At 40.0% G+C, this 16687-nt stretch overlaps 1 protein-coding gene across 3 annotated transcripts in view; it reads left to right on the forward strand.

The window, feature by feature from the left end:
• ATXN10 (ataxin 10) overlaps nt 1-16687 on the forward strand; it is a 165246-nt gene that overhangs the window by 66367 nt on the left and 82192 nt on the right. For all 3 annotated transcript variants that reach the window (XM_032261463.1, XM_032261462.1, XM_032261461.1), the window contains 2 exons: nt 1214-1322; nt 2812-2981. In XM_032261463.1, the coding sequence (XP_032117354.1) occupies nt 1214-1322; nt 2812-2981 (279 nt within the window). The remainder of the gene's footprint in view (nt 1-1213; nt 1323-2811; nt 2982-16687) is intronic.

The following is a 16687-nucleotide window of genomic DNA, read 5'->3' on the forward strand; positions in this document are numbered from 1 at the left end:
CCTCAGCCTCCCTAGCAGCTGGGATTATGGGTGTCCTGCCACCACGCCTGGCTAATTTTTATATTTTTTTAGTAGAGACAGGATTTCACCATGTTGCCCCGCTGATCTCAAACTCTTGACCTCAGGTGATCCCCTGGCCTTGGCCTCTCAAAGTGAAGAATGTTATCTTTATGGACTAACTTTATAATCTCTGCCACATTTTGTCAGTGACTAGGTACTTTAAAAATGGGGTTCAGGCCTGGCGCGGTGGCTCATGCCTGTAATCCCAACACTTTGGGAGGCTGAGGCGGGTGGATCACCTGAGGTCAGGAGTTCAAGACCACCCTGGCCAACATGGTGAAACCTCATCTCTATTAAATATACAAAAATTAGCCAGGCGTGGTGGCGGGCACCTGTAATCCCAGCTACTCGGAAGGCTGAGGCAGAGGATTGTTTAAACCCGGGAGGTGGAGGTTGCAGTGAGCCGAGATTATGCCACTGCACTCCAGCCTGAGCGACAGAGGGAGACTTCATCTCAAAAAAATAAAATAAAAATGGGTTTCACAATCCATACAAAAGTTACTTTTATAATTTTTTTGTAGACTAATGCTATGCAGTTGGTACTGGGTGGTTTCTTGGTCATGCAGTGTATTTGATAAATTATTTAGTAGCTGTGTGAAGTAATGTTTTCAGATAACTCTGTCTTTCTCATCTACCAAGACACTGCATAGAAGTTCCTATTTACCCAGAAATTATGTAAGTTCTTAAAGCCAGAGTCTTTTCAACCACAGCATTTTACAGGATTTCTGTGGATAAGAAATTAATGTATTTCATGGGATATTTGTATCTTTAAAGTGGAACTTGCATGCTGGGAATGCTTTAAAAAGAAAGTATTTGCATAAATGTTATGTATGTAGCTAGTAATTTTGAACATTTATTCCACTGTTGGAATGCCTTTTTGCTTGAATAAGAACTTTTCTGACTCTTTGCTCCAAGAAGACACATAATGACACATAATCTTGCATTCTTCATGGCAGATGTCTGCTGTTAGCGAAAATGATGAGTCGTGTACATATTTCATACTTCGGTTTTGTTCTTCACAGTTTTGTTTCTCTCTCTAGACTTATTACAAGCACTGACCCTTTAAATTTATTGAAATATTCTCTTACTGTTATTTATAACAAATCATTTCACTTCGAACATGCTTAAAAGTTATGTTGTCTTTTCTTTCTAGGAGGCGCTGGCTACGATTAGGCTTCTCGACGTCCTGTGCGAAATGACTGCGAACACCGAGCTGCTTGGCTATCTGCAGGTTTTCCCTGGCTTGCTGGAAAGAGTGATTGGTGAGTGGAATATCACACATTGTATTTTTAGCTAAGAAATCTTTGGCTTGTCACGCTGTAATGTAAATCCAAACACAAATCCTGAGTTTTCAGTGTACTTTTGGGAATTTTGTGAATATAGTATTTTGAGAGGAATCAGTGTTGTAACAGTTCGGGCGGGGCCAGATAAACCTGAGCCCACATTGTTGTTCAGCCCCTTCCCTTCTGTTTAACTGAAGATTCCTTCTTGGTAACGTGAAGATAACAGTGCCGGTTATGCACATAGTAGCTGTTTCATCAGTATAGGATGTGATGAAGATGGAGGGGCAGGGGAGGTTTGCAATGATGATAGTGGTTTTATATTACTATAGCTTTGCAAAATGTGGCAGTAAATTTTTCCCATTTACATTTAGTGAACACGTAGAATGATGTTGTATACATATTATATATAAAAATCTTGTGAGAAAATGGTTTAAACAAGAAGCCATTGTTAAAGACATTACCACCCTTGCTAAAAAGCTGTTTGCAAAATAATTCAAGCAGAACATGTTCCTTGTGGTTAGCCATGCTTAGGTTTGCTGTTCATTGTTCACTAGTTTTTCCTTTAAAGAGACAGTACTTACTCTGGAGACCAGTGTACTGAGAAAGATGGCTTTGTGTCTAGCAGTATAGACGAGCTAGCAGTGAGCTGTAGAGGAATATCCTTAAGAGTTCCCATCAGTGTTGTATTTTGAGTACAGTGCTTTTAGTGATAATTCAAATACAACACCAGGAACCTGGGACACTGAGTGATTACAGAAAGAGCCTGAGTTTGGAGCCAGGGTCAGCGTGTGTTGCCATCCCAACTCTGCCAAGTACCAACTTTTCTGAGCCTCTTTTTTTCATTTTAAAATTGGGAAAGCGATACCTTCCTGTATAGATTTGTTGAGAGGGTTAAATGAGATAATGCGGAAACACGCAAATACAGTTCCTGAAAGATTGTCTGTTTTCATTGGCTGCCGAGAGGTGCTCATAGAGGATAGCGCTGGCAAGTTCTTTCTCCTGAATGTAGCTGAAGTGAAGTATGGCAAACACCTGCTGCCTTCTGATGATTTGGCTGACTGGATGAGGGGGAAGAACAAGCACTCTGGGTTTCTATTATATGCATCATTATGAATAGATGCTGTGTTTTAGACTTCACTGACTAAAGTTATTACAGAGTTCTTTCATAAAGAAGTTGAGATTGGAAACCTTTTTGTAAGAAGGATGCTAACAAATTTTTGGCTAACTTTTCTTTGTAGATAAAAAGAAATTCTGAGTTGAGGCAGTCATTATGGCTTATGTCTCTAAAACTGAAGTAAACAAATGTAAAGCAAAGGCAGAAGAGCCTTTGAATCATTGTTTAAAGACAGCTTTCGGTGCTCTATCTTTATTCTAGTAAAATAAATTAGATTTGTTTATAGAAACTAGTAGTACAAAATACTAAAAGTTACTTTTCTATGGAAAATGAAGTTTACTCTTTTGGTTATAGATCTTTTACGGATGATTCACGTAGCTGCGAAAGAAACCACAAACATTTTCAGTACTTGTGGTTGTGTGAGAGCAGAAGGTGACATCTCCAATGTGGCCGAGGGGTTTAAGTCTCATCTCATTCGTCTGATTGGAAATCTGTGTTACAAGAATAAAGATAACCAAGACAAGGTAAGAGGATTGCTTAGTATGTATTACACATACATGGCTTCATTTAGAATATAGTCTTTGGAAGACATTCACTCTTTTGGAGTGAAAGCCTGAGGTGCTTAGAAAGTAGCTTGGAGAGAGCTACATATTTTATATGTATACACACACACACACACACACACACACACACACACACACACACGTATGTATATATACGTATATATTAATATATAGGCTCTTTGTAGCCTAGACAGATTTCTAACACATAGTAGATATTTACTAAACACTAGTTATTATTGCCTGTTATCTTAAGAAAAAATAAAACTTTTATCTATAGCCTATGTTTATGGATGGTAGCATCATAAGTCTTTTCTTCTAGGTGTTTTAAAATGGATGTAAAAGGAATATAATATTTAAGTATGAAGTCTTTGAGGACCCAGTAGGCTGCTTTTAGAAATCTCTTATGTGTGGATGAACTTAAAGGTAATTATATTGAGAATGTGAGAGAATGGTAAGAAAGATCTCAGGGCAGTTGGACCACATGCTTCAGATCGATCTCATCATCCTGTATTTTTCTGGAGTTTTACTTTGGGTGACATTTGATTGCTTAGTTAAATATTAATTAAATTTGTACCAGATGACACTTTTAAGATGATGGCAGAACATCTTGCCTTTTACATGTGCTTCTGCAGTACGACTTTGCCACTCCCCTGTCAAGGATTGGCATCTGTTTGTCCATCTCCTTGAATCTGTGGCTGCTGTGAGCAATCAAATGCGTGATCCTAAACAGTTTCTAGCATAGCCCTTAACTGGTCTAGCTGATTCTATTTCTGGCTCCTTAGAAGCCAGTCACCACGTGAGGAGTATAGATTCCCTGAGATGACCTTGCTGTGAGCTGCTGAATACACATGGGAAAGGCTGGAAGATAAGATACAATGAGGAGAGAGGAAAAGTCTAGTCAAGGAACACCAAGGCATGAGATGTGTGTGAGAAACCATCTTGGGAGTAGATCCAGCCTCAGTTTCTTACTTGCCCAGCTGATGCCACATACATCAGGCCCCCCCTTACTGGGCAAAACCCTTTCTGAATTCATGACCCCTAGTTTTTTGAAAAAAAGAAAAAAATAAAAAAAAAAAAAAAAGGTGATGTAGGTTCCATATCTGTTAGTAGCCCAGTCAGTTACTGTTGGTCTGATTCTTCTGCAAATAACAATTACAAACTTTGGACAAAAACCAGCCATGCGAAGACACTCAAATTTGACACAAATGGGCAGATTCTGGAGTGCAGTTGACACCGGAATAAGGGAATGACACAGTGTATGGCATCAGGGCAGTGAAAAGTCAGTTACAAACTCTTCAGTCTTTCTTTCTAGCTTGAAGAATCAAAGAACAGTTTGAGGGCAACCATAGCATTGGAAAGTGAGGGGGGAATTGTGGAGAGCAGAAAACAAAGCCACCTCTGTGTATCAGCTACCTAAATTTCTGCTAATGTCTGAATCACATGTGCGGGGCAGGCTCCAAGCAGCTATACTAAGAATGAAATAATCATATTAAGATTTAGAGCACCTACCCTAGAGTTTATAGTACAAGTCCAACTTATACTGTAGATCATTGATAACTGCCCTCTAAAAGAAAAATATCAACACCCTTTTTTTTATGAGGTGGAGTCTTGCTCTGTTGTCCACGCTGGAGTACAGTGGCGTGATCTTGACTCACTGTAGCCTCCGCCTCTCGAGTTCAAGCGATTCTCTTGCCTCAGCCTTCTGAGTAGCTGGGACCATTGGTATGTGCCACCATACCCGGCTAATTTTTTGTATTTTTAGTAAAGATGGGGTTTCACCATGTTAGCCAGGCTGGTCTCAAACTCTTCACCTCAGGTGAGCCACTACACCTGGCCTAAATATGAACACTCTTTAGAGGAACATAATAAAATCGAGAATTGCTACAACATAATGTATTGTGCAATGTCCAGGATATAGTTTAAAATTACTTGATGTACAGGAAAGTGTGATCTGTTCTCAGTTGAAAAGATCATCAGTGGAGACTGACTGTGAATTGGAAGACACAGATACTGGGTTTAGCAGACAAGGATTTGAAAGCAGCAAATGTAACCATGCCCAAGGATGTAAAGGCGATATGCTTCATAGGAATGAAAAGATAGAATATCTCAGCAGAGAAAGAGAAACTTCAGAGAACCAAATGGAAATTCTAGAACTGAAAAATAGAGTATCTAAAAATTTTTAAAATTACCGAATATGCTTAACCTCAAGAAAGATCACAGAAGAAAGAGCCAGTACACTTTAAGATGTATCAGTAGAAATCCTCTAGTCTGAAAAACAAAGTCGGGGAGAAAAATTGAAATAAAATGTCCATTTCAAGATGCTAAATTTTGGGGTAATTTGTTATGTAGCCATTGATAACTGGAATAATTCCTGTGAGACATGGCACAGAACCAAACTCTAGACAACTGGCGCTTTTAGTATATCGGCACATCATTTTGTCACTCCTCATCTTCAAGAGTTTGAAACTACTTACTGGACAGATTTTTGCAAAAGAAAGGTGATAGAGAATAAACACTTTACCTTTTTAATGCCCAGGACTGCCTTTCTTGGGCCCAAAGAGGTGGTTTTTCTTGTGTTTAACTCTTCTTTTGTTGCTAATTTGGACTGGCCTCTTATAGGAACAAAATGTAGTAACCCTTAAAAGGCTTGTGAAATAACTCACTGTTGTCAGGACCAGATTGCACCATGAGTAAATATGGAGTGTGCCCAAGTGCTGCTGTGTAGAGGTCACCGGGGCGCACAGGAAGTCAGTGGTGTGTCCTGTCACTTGTGAGGTTGCTAATAGCGCTGCTGATTTCTCAGCAAACAGTGTAGAGGGTATGAAGGAGTTCATTCTTTGAGTATCAACCCAAATGCCTCTGTTTCTTCCAGTTTCTTACCTGTGTCAACAAAAGGCCTGAACCTGAAAGCATTACCTCTGGGATTTTTTTTCTCCTCCCAAAGACTCTGACACAACATCAATATCTTACTCTGGATGTGCTGGAGTCTTCTTTACTCTTGTAGTCAAATCCTGGATCCAGCTAGGTGTTACGAGTGTTTGCCTTGCTCATTGTTGCCTTAAGGGATGGAGCGCACTAGCACTCAGATGACTTTGGTTGTAGTTTTGGGAAAATGGAATGGATGGTTATGTAGCAGTTCTTTATCAGGGGCCAATAATTCTGAGTGTTTGTCTTGATAGGTTGTCCCACTTCTAACCCGGCTAAAGGGAAATTTGGCTCTGTCTCTGCTCCAGGACTAAAGATCTGAGTTGGGGGGGATTTCGTGTCATCTAGCCTAATTTGGGTTCCCCCTTTGCTCAAAAGACAAAAGGGACTGATGATTTATTGTTTAGTGTTTACTATGTCCCAGCATTGTGCTTAGTGAATTACATATATTATCAACTTTAATCTTTGCATCAGCCTTGCAAAGCAGGTTCTGCTAACCACGTTTTAAGGAGAGGCCATCCAGTTAGTGAGGTGCAGAGCCCAGGGTAGAATTGGGATTTGTTTGCCTGTTGAGTTCCCAGGGCCGTGCTTACTTCCCTGTACCCTGGTGAGAGCTTTTCGAAGAGTTGAAGGAAAGGGTTTAAAGTAGACTTTCTGAAGGACTTCACGCTGGAGGCTGGTCAATCTGGGTCTCCTAGGCCAGCCTGGCCCCTTAGACTCCCTCCTGGATGAAGTCTGGAGCTCTGGGGGTCCTTTCATCTCTGTTTCTGATTCACCCATTCATCCAATATGAATGTTCCCAGCCTTGGGGATCCTTTGATGGGTAAGTCAGGCAGGTATATCTTCTGTGAGGCTTCCATTTTGGGAGCATCTGGGGACCATGCTTGCCTCTTTGAATCAGAATCCCAGACTACTCATGACACAAATTTTCCTAAAATCTTTGTGTACTGCCTGATTCCTCTGAATTTTGAGCAAGAGTCTTTTAAGCCCAACTGTGTCTGTGTTGTTTGTATAACTTCATCCATTGCAGTGAGTATGGTGCCCACCTGCAGGACGGCCCCCTTAAACTGGTGTGGCCCTTTCCATTTTCCAGAATTGTTTTCATCTGCTTTAGTTTGTTGGAGCCTTATGAGACCTCTGTGGAAAGGGCCGAAAAGGTATTTCCAGCATCGTTTTCTAAATGAAGAAACCAAGGCCCAGAGACCAAGTGTGATTTAATTCAGCCAGCACTTGCTGAGTGGAAAATGCTGTGTGTTACATGCTCTGGAGAAGACAGTCACTTTAGTGGGGGGAATGACACACGTGCACTTGGAGCTGTAGCAAAAGCCCATGTGGTGAGGCCTGTCAGAGAAGAACAGGTGGGTGATGTGTCCTCTGGGCTGACTGTGCCAGGAGCATTTCTCTCTAAGAACAGGCTGGACTGCCAGGAGCATGGTATTAATAGGAAGGGTGATCATCTTTCTTTGAGATGTCTGTCTTTTGCTAAGATTTAAGAGAATCAAGGTACCTGGCCTCAGATTGAAAATCTTCACAAAAGTGTACTTTACCCCAAATTCTCATGAGTCTTTAATGCTTAAGTCTGTACATGTGGTAGATGTAGTGTTTCCTGAATTGTAAAGGAATTGCTAGACTTTCCTTTCCCATGTCATGGTAGGGAGGTGTCAAATCCTTACTGACTTCCATTCTTATCTTGTTTTTTTGTTCTCAACTTGCATAGTAATTCCTTGCTACAACTGCAGTGATTAGTTTACTTCTAAACTTTTGTGGACGTAAATGGAGATTCTGTTTTAGTTTCTATTGTAAGAAGCACAAAGATGCTAATGCTGTAAACATGAAGAAAGCATTCTTCGACGACTTCGTTAGAATAAGGAATGTATGGTTTACCTTTTTCTTCCCCATTCTTCTTTTCTTCACAATTGTCATAACCTCTTTAAGTGAATATTCATTAGGAGAAAAAACAAACATGTTTATTTCATAAAGCCTAATGCAGTTTTCAAATCGGACAGACAGATGATCTAGTTTTTCTGCCTTTCCCCCCAAAGGAAATTGTATTGACTAGATTGGGCCATATGTCTGTTCGGCTAGAGGTTATGGTAATGTTCACTTCCTCCTCCTCCTCCTCTTCCTCCTCCAAGATTCCCAGCAGTCACATACTTGATGATCCCATGTCAGATATATGTGCCTATAAAGCTTTTATTACAAGCAAAAGTTAATTTTAAAGTAAGTCTGTACTGTATGGAAAAGTTCAACATGAAAAGACAAACTTTATTTGGCCCCTTCAGTTCTCAATTTTGAAGGCAGCTTCATTTATATACATAAAATCATCTTGTAATACATTTTCCATTAACTTTATGTTGCTCATCATGTTATTTCCAGCGTCTAAATTGTACCTGGCACATAGTAGGCATTCAGTAAATTTTTCTAATTTTTCTTGAATGATAACTTAAAAGTATTTGTTGAATGCCTACTACATACCAAGTACACTTTTAGGTTCTGAAGATATATAGCAAATAAGACACAGTTCTCCTGTTTGAAGAGTGTAAATTCTACAATTTTCTGGCTATATTTACAAAGAATAGTAAAAATAAATAACTTTTCAAGTGAAAATTAATGTTCCTCTAAATTTCTGAGTTGTGTAATTATTTTTGAAAGTCTTTATGTTTGAATATATTCTAATTTACTATAATTTGCCGTATTTTTTTTTGACTTATCCAAATCATATATATTTTAGATTGTGACAACATCTGTAATGTATCATATTTGCAGGTGATTGAAAAATATTTTTTAAAGCCCAGCTTTAGGCTTTGTAGATCTGATTGCAGTTTTTTCATCAATCTTAAATAAAATTTAAGACTGAATTTACAGTTGTTAAACATTCATAACATGATCAATTTTTAGTGGCTTTTTTTGGTGGGGTGGGGTGTGCTACTTTTCAGCCTTTTGTATCTAGTCATGGGGAGCCAAGAGCAGGCAAATTATTAACTCCTTTATTATTTCCTCCTGTCTGAAATGTTTTCAAGCAGCATATTTGCCTGTTAAATCATGAAACTGAAAAAAAAATCTATGGCTATTTCCTATTAATTTTTTTAGATTTTGCTCTTAATGAGGATTAGTACCCATTTTGTACATCAGTACTGGCTGACTTGTCAGTTACTGAGATAATTGATTGAATGATTGTCCTGCAGAGAAATAAATAAATGCTGAGCTAATAGGTGTTAGTGTTTTTCTTTTTCCATTTGTAAATTAGGCCAGGGTGGCATGGCCCTTGGTGCTCATACAGGGCCAGCTTCTATATTCTCGGCCTATACTAGCACTGTGTGGACTTCCCAACCTTCATACTTACCCTGAATGACCTTAACTTGGCCTTCAGAACTCAGGCTGACAGGTACCCCGTTGACCTGTGCAGAAACACTTTCTCTTCCACACGCCTCACTATACTCTCCTGCCTGCTCCTCGCGCCCGGTCTTATACTCTACCTATAATCAGTTTCTGTGTATACACAGATCATGGGCTGTTAATTCTGATGCTTATTTCAGTATACATGTGCTGTTGTTTTTGGTTTTACTTAATAAGTCTTTAGTGTGAATACACATACATAAGCTGATCACCAGCAAAACTGTGACATATGAAACATTTGATGTGGGTGTCACCCAGTTTCACTTTAGCGGCCTCCATCCCTCTTTGTTACACCACCATTACCACCACTTTCGTCCTTGCTCTTCCTTGATGTTTTGCCTTTCATGAAACCCATGAAACGTTTCTGGATGATAATGGCCTAATTCACTCTCCTTCCCAGATATATGTTTTTCCTTCTTTATAGGAAGCTTCAATACCCTCATTGTCTGCCTAATTGGGGAATTTTAGGTAGGCTATTGAAAATGTCTGGGGGGGCTGGGTGGGGGATTGTTTGAGCTCAGAAGTTAGAGACCAGCCAGGCACCATAGTTAGACCTCCATCTCTACAAAACATTTAAAAATTAGCTGAGTATGTTAGTGCATGCCTATAGTCCCAGCTATTTGGGAGACTGAGGTAGGAGGATCGCTTGGGCCCAGGAGGTCCAGGCTGCAGCGCACCGTGATTGTGCCACTGTGTTCCATATAGCCTTGGCTAGGGTGCAAGACCCTGTTTTTGTTTTTGTTTTTGTTTTAAAAGAAACAGAAAATGTCTGAGCAGTAGATTCTCCTGTCACTGACTCTTCTGTCATTGCTTGGCTTGTAACAGTGGATCTACATGTGTGCTGTTCATAGAGAAACCTTACAGCAGGCAGAGAGCTTTTGAGACTTCAGAGTTCAGTAAGCTCTGAGTTGCCTCTTAGTTGAGCATCTACTAACTGTTTAAATTTGGGCAAGTGTCTTAACCTCTCTTAATTTCAGCTTCTTCATGTATAAAAGAGGGGCATTTGTACCTCCTTGTGGGGTTGGGAGGATTAAATGTCATCATGTATAGAAAGTATCTCATGTCTGTATTTCTAGTACTTTCGGAAGCTGAGGCAGGAGGATCACTTGAGCCCAGGAGTTTGAGACCAGCCTGGGCAACATAGTAAGACCTCCCATCCCTAAAATAATAAAAGTAGATAGCTGGTATTCACAGCTACTTGGGGGGGCCAAGGCAGGAGGATCGTTTGAGCCCAGGAGTTTGAGACCAGTCTGGGCAATGTAATTAAGACCCTGTCCCTAAAAAAATAGCCAGTACTCCCAGCTGCTTGGGGACTGAGGTGGGAGGGTTGCTTGAGCCCAGTAGGTCAAGGCTACAGTGAGCAATTGTCATGTCACTGCACAATAGCCTGGGCAACGCAGTGAGTCTCTGTCTCAAAAAAAAAAAAAAAAAAGTATATAATGGATTGCCTTATGTCTGTAACTATAATATTTCCCTGTCCCTCCTCCTTCCCCTTCCCACCAGTCCCTCTGTAATTGAAGAGATACAGTTCATGCCAGTGTCTCTCCATTGTATGTATTTACATAGAAATTTGTAGACAACATTTCTTAGGGATTTGCAGAGTTCATAGTAATCTTCATATTCTGTATTGTGTGTGTATTACTTTTTCTAATAGATGGGCTTTATGGAGGAAGTGAAAATAAATACGAGAACTCTCTTTAGGATGAGAATCATTTTTTTCTTGTCATAAATGCTTTCTGACTTGAATTTCTCTTAATGTTATTATCTAGTAAAGAGCTGAAGCGTTTTCTGCGTGAATTCCAAAATCTGTTCTAGCTCAATTCTGAAAGTATGTTAAGGAACTTTTAAATTACAGGCATATGTCTTACCTCAATTGGACTGTGTGTTTTTCCTCTTGTCAGAAGCAAGTTGCACCAAATCTCAGTTTATTGATTTGAAGATTGAACGTATAGGCAAGATCTGGCTTGCTTAGAATTCCGTTTCTTTGTAATGTAATCCCAGCTCAAGAAATATGTCAAAATTCATAAATCAAACTGTCACCATTAGTTTCCTGAACTTACAGTTCCTGTAACAGTAAGTGAAATTAAAATTCCTGTCTAGAGGAAACCTATCATGGTTTAGTTTGTTGCAGCTGTAAATTTTTTTTTTTTTTTTAAGATTTAAAGGATGGTCTACCGTTTGACTCCAAAAACTCCTTTTCTGTGTCTTGTTATACAATAAATGACTTAGTCTTTTACAGGAAATGCATAACATTATTTAAAAAGAAGAATGAAACTAATTATATAATTGCAACATTACAGGGTACTATTGTGGAGTAGCATGACTATTGCAGAGTAACTAGGCTCCAGGCCCTTGACCTGTGCTTCGTCGTGGAATTCCTACCAACATGCATTCCTCCCTAGACTTCAAGCGCCTTGAAGGCAGACACATGACATTTGGCCTACCACCTGCCGAACACCTGGTACATAGTGTATTGAAATTAATGGGCGCTGGATGATTTTCCCTGCTTTACTGATGAGTCAAGCTTAGTGCGGTTACTTGCTTGGAGCAGGCCAAAGTCCTCCACGCCCTTCCAGTTATCATCCACCGCTTCCACTGTCACCGCTAAAGGAGATGTTTGAGACTTGTCCTTTGAAATCTATGTCCAGATTTGTGTGACTCCTTGGGAGGAGGGCATTGTATTACAACGCAGTCCACAATTCTTACTGAACTTTTTTCATTACTGTCTGAAGTATCTAAGTAATGTGCTTTCTTTTTTCTTTTCCATGCTTTTCTAAGAGGTGCAGGCTGGATTGCAGTGGTGTGATTATATATAGCTCACTCTAGCCTTGAACTCCTGGGCTCAAGCGATTCTCATACCTTAGCCTCCCACATAACTGGGACTGCAGGCATGTGCCACCATGTCCAACTACTAAAAATTTTTTTTTATTTTGGTAGAAAAACAGGGTCTCACTATGTTGCCCAGGCTGGTCTCAAACTCCTGGCCTCAGGCAATCCTCTTACCTTGGCCTCTCAAAGTACTGGGATTGTAGATTTGAGTCAGCTTACCTGGCCTGAATATGGTTTCTTTAAGGTTCATGTCGAGGGCTGCGTTTCAGGGACATGCGTATTTCTGAGAAGCACAGTTTACCCCATACTGTAGACACCGAAAGAGAGACCCTGGGAAAGTAATGTGCTGCCTGGAATGACTTCGCCTTTTGTAAAAGTCAGGAATCCAGTTTCCTTAACTGCTACTCAGTTTTCTTTACTTATGCCATATGATCAATTTTTAGACAACAGACATCTTTAATTTAATTTAATTTAATTTGATTTTTGAGCCAGGGTCTTGCTTTTGTCACCCAGGCTGGAGTGCAGTGGTGTGATCACAGTTCACTGCAGTCTTGACCTCCTGTGCTCAAGTGATCTTCACGCCTCAGCCACCCAAGTAGCTGGGACTACAGGTGTGTGCCACCACGCCTGGCTAATCTTTGTATTTTTTTTTTTTTTCTGTAGAGGTGGGATTTTGCCATGTTGCCCAGGCTGGTCTTGAACTGCTGAGCTCAAGCAGTCTGCCCACCTTGACCTCCCAGAGTGCTGGGATTACAGGTGTGAGTCACCACGCCCAGCCAACAGCAGTGATTTTAAATGGATCTGTGTTTAACAGTAAAAATAATTATTTCACAGTATCCAAAAGAAGAATACCTGAGACTTAGGTGAAGGGAAAACCAGCTATATAAACTGAGAGATGTACCTTGTTCCTGTATGGAATATGGTAAAGATATTAGTTATTTTTAAACTAATTTTGATTACTAGGCCAATTAAAATCCCACTGTGAAAAATAAGCCATAATTTTGACTGTAAAATGAAAATAATTGTGGAATTGTCATATGAACATTAAAATATACTTTAAAATAATCAAAACATTGTACAAAAGTTTATAGGTTAGTGGAGGTGAACACAGTTTCGAAACAGACCCTGGAGAAGTTATAAAAAGTTACCATGTGATAAGGATAATCCAGCATCCCAGGGAGAAAAGGAAAGCTTATGTAAAAGATGAAGAACCGTGAGTAACTGGCTAACTCCTGGGGGAGGCTAGGCTCACCTGTAGCAAACATCAGAACAATAAATTGATTTTTCAGAATAAGCCAGAGTATTTTGTGGATTGGAAACAATGAAGATTGTCATAGATTGACTACAAACAAATCAGGAACTCTGGCTCTGGAGCCAGCCTACCTACATTTAAACCTGGGTTCTGCTAAATAATAACTGGTAACCTTCGTTAAGTTATTTAGCCTTCCTGTGACTCAGTTTACTCAACCAAATATGGAATAATGTTAGTAGTTATGGAATAAGGTTGTGAAGAATAAGTTAGATAATTAATAGAGGACATAATAAGCACCTAGGATCAGACACATTTATAATTATGCTTATTTCAGCATTGTTGATATTAAGAACAGTCTGCTTTGCCCATCAATGGAAAATGTGTTTTTAATAAATTATGGTTAAATGTTATACAATAAAATCATGTTTTCTGAGAGTATTTAGTGTATTCTTATAGTGCTCATGATGTCATAGTAAGTGGGAATTCAAAGCAGGAGACAGCCTGTGCCTAATAAGTCCCTCCCTACTTGTGTATATTTTATATCTATGTTATATGTATATTTAAGGTACACAAAGTCATATGTGCATGACAAAATGACCCAAAAGAAATATAGTACAATATTAATAGCAAATATCTCTGGCTGAGAGGATTAAAGATTGGTTCTTTTTTTCCTGTATACTTTTTGTGATCTGTACAGTGAACGTGAATTATTTTAATAACAACAAGGTGCTGTTAGAAAAGGAAAGGGGTACATGTCTAGAATGCCTGTTTTTCTCTGTGATAAGAAGAGAACATACTCGTTCATTAGCGATTGTAGTAACTCGTTCTTTGTTCCACTTTCCTTTTTTTTTTGAGACGAATCTTACTTTGTTGCAGGCTGGAGTGCAATGGCGCAATCTCAGCTCACTGCCACCTCTGCCCCCGAATTCAAGGGATTCTCTTGTCTCAGCCTCCTGAGTAGCTGGGATTACAGGCCTATGCCACTACGCCTGGCTAATTTTTGTATTTTTAGTTTCACCTTGTTACTCAGGCTGGGTCTCCAACTGCTGACCTCAAGTGATCAGCCCACCTTGGCCTCCCAAAGTGCTAGGATTACAGGTGTGAGCCACCATGGCCAGCCTCTTTGTTCTGCTTTCATAGTATGTACACCTCTTAATCCTTCTTTGGCCAAGATCTGGGGGCTTTAGCAATGACATTTTCAGATATGCCTTCAGTTGAAAGATTTTTAAAAGTAAAACATTAGCACTGGATCTGGAGAATTTTGCTAACTGAGATAATTAATAGCTGGGCTGGCAGTGGTAGGGTGTGTGTGTTTTTGAGAGAGAGAGTGAGAGCAAGGGACAGAGACCGAGATGGAAATATAAAGATCATTCTTCCACTGTGTTATGTGTTTTTTTCCTCCTTTAAAGGAATAGAATTTGAATTTCCTCTCTGTTGTCAGGTGTTCTGACTTGGGTACGTCAGCTCTTACTGAGTGCTTGAATGTTCAGTATTTCTATTACATATCTCAATCTAATGAAAATCTGACTGTGAAATGTCTGTATCTCCTCAGGCTTCATTTCCTTGATTAAATGAGAAAAGTGTTATTATTTCAAACGTTGAAGAGTAGCTCTATCCTTTTCTAAAAATAATAAAATAATAATAAGAAGATGGAAATGTCTGTCCCACATCTAAAACAGTTTTGATCTTTAGCATATTTAGTTGTTTTTTTTTTTTTTTTTTTTTTCCTGGCAGCAGCTGAAAATTAAGAGGATCAAAGTTACGTTCCTATAAAAGACTTTTTTTCAGTCAGTGCTTGAAGGCATTGTCTGACTCCCCCCACCCCCACCTTTTAAAAACTGATTGCTTATCTTATTCATCTGGAATTTAATTTCATACCCATCATATTCTAATGGAACAAAAATGATACTTAGTTTCAGGCTGTGGGTTTTAGTTCGAATTCAAACCTACTGCTCTATATTGCAGTTAGAGTTGGGAATATTTTTTACTCCAAATAGAAATGAACGTGCTATTTTGGCATAGTGGTAAGAGCTTATAGTTGAATTCAACAAGTATGTGTTTGCCATATGCTATGTACCAGCCAGTATTCTAGACACTGGGAATGCAGAAATGGATTTGGCCCAGTGTTCTCTCGAGGAATTCACAGTGTAAAAAAGGAGACAGCTGTAGAAACTATCATTTCAATGTCGTAGAGTAAGTGGTATGCGACAGGATTGAGAGCCCATAGAGAAGTGCCTAAGTGCTTGGTATAAATGGCTCGACTTGCAACTTCAGGAAGAACCTCCTGGATCCAGGCCTTGAAGGATGAATGAGAAGGAGGCAGGTAGAGGAGTGGGTCAGCCTCGCAGGCAGCGGGTGAGCAGGTGTGTGAGACAGTTGCAGGACCCAGTGGCACCCGAGGGGTTGGACTTGGCCTTGGGCTTGGGGCCGGGGCTGCGCCAGAGAGCTGGCCCGTTGGCTGTGTGCTCTGCACTCACTGCGGGAGCTAAGGGTTTGGCCAGTTTCAGCCTTAGAAGACTCCTTATTGTAGTTCTCATTTCTCAGAATTATTTTCTTTTTTTCAGATCCACTTATTCTTTTATTGTGTTGTCTGTCTTTGTCTTGAGTCATTTAAGACACTTATTTTCTCTTGGAGATTGTTTTTATTTCTAGTTTTTAGGGTATAGTTTTTGTCATTTGTTCTTTCTCATTTCCCTCTTCCCTTAAGCCCTCCCTTCCTATTCACCCACAGTTTCTTCTCTCAGTGATTTTTATGTCCTTTAACTTGACCTCATCTTAGGAGAACATTTTTTCTGTGGAAGTTCCATAGGCCCTGGCTGTGGACTTGTCCTCACAGAGTGATTTGCTTTTGTTTTCATCTCCTGGGGTCCTAGAGGGTCCACCCACCTCTTACCAGTTTTTTTTGACACGGAGTCTTGCTCTGTTGCCCAGGCTTTAGTGCAGTGGTGCCATCTCGGCTCACTGCAACCTCCATCTCCTGGGTTCAAGTGATTTTCCTGCCTCAGCGTCCCAAGTAGCTGGGATTACAGGTACCTGCCACCACACCTGTCTAATTTTTGTATTTTTAGTAACGATGGGGTTTCACTAAGTTGGCCAGGCTGGTCTCATACTCCTGACCTCAGGCGATCCACCCACCTCAGCCTCCCAGAGTGCTGGGATTACAGGTGAGAACCACAACACCCAGTCCCCGGCTCAGTTTTTATATTAATATAATTTCTTTACCTGGGATTCTAGTACCACACTGACAATGTGAATTTGGATGCAG

The sequence above is a fragment of the Sapajus apella genome, unplaced genomic scaffold (assembly GCF_009761245.1).
Source record: "Sapajus apella isolate SASKATOON/1434 unplaced genomic scaffold, GSC_monkey_1.0 scaffold123, whole genome shotgun sequence".
NCBI lineage: Eukaryota > Metazoa > Chordata > Mammalia > Primates > Cebidae > Sapajus > Sapajus apella.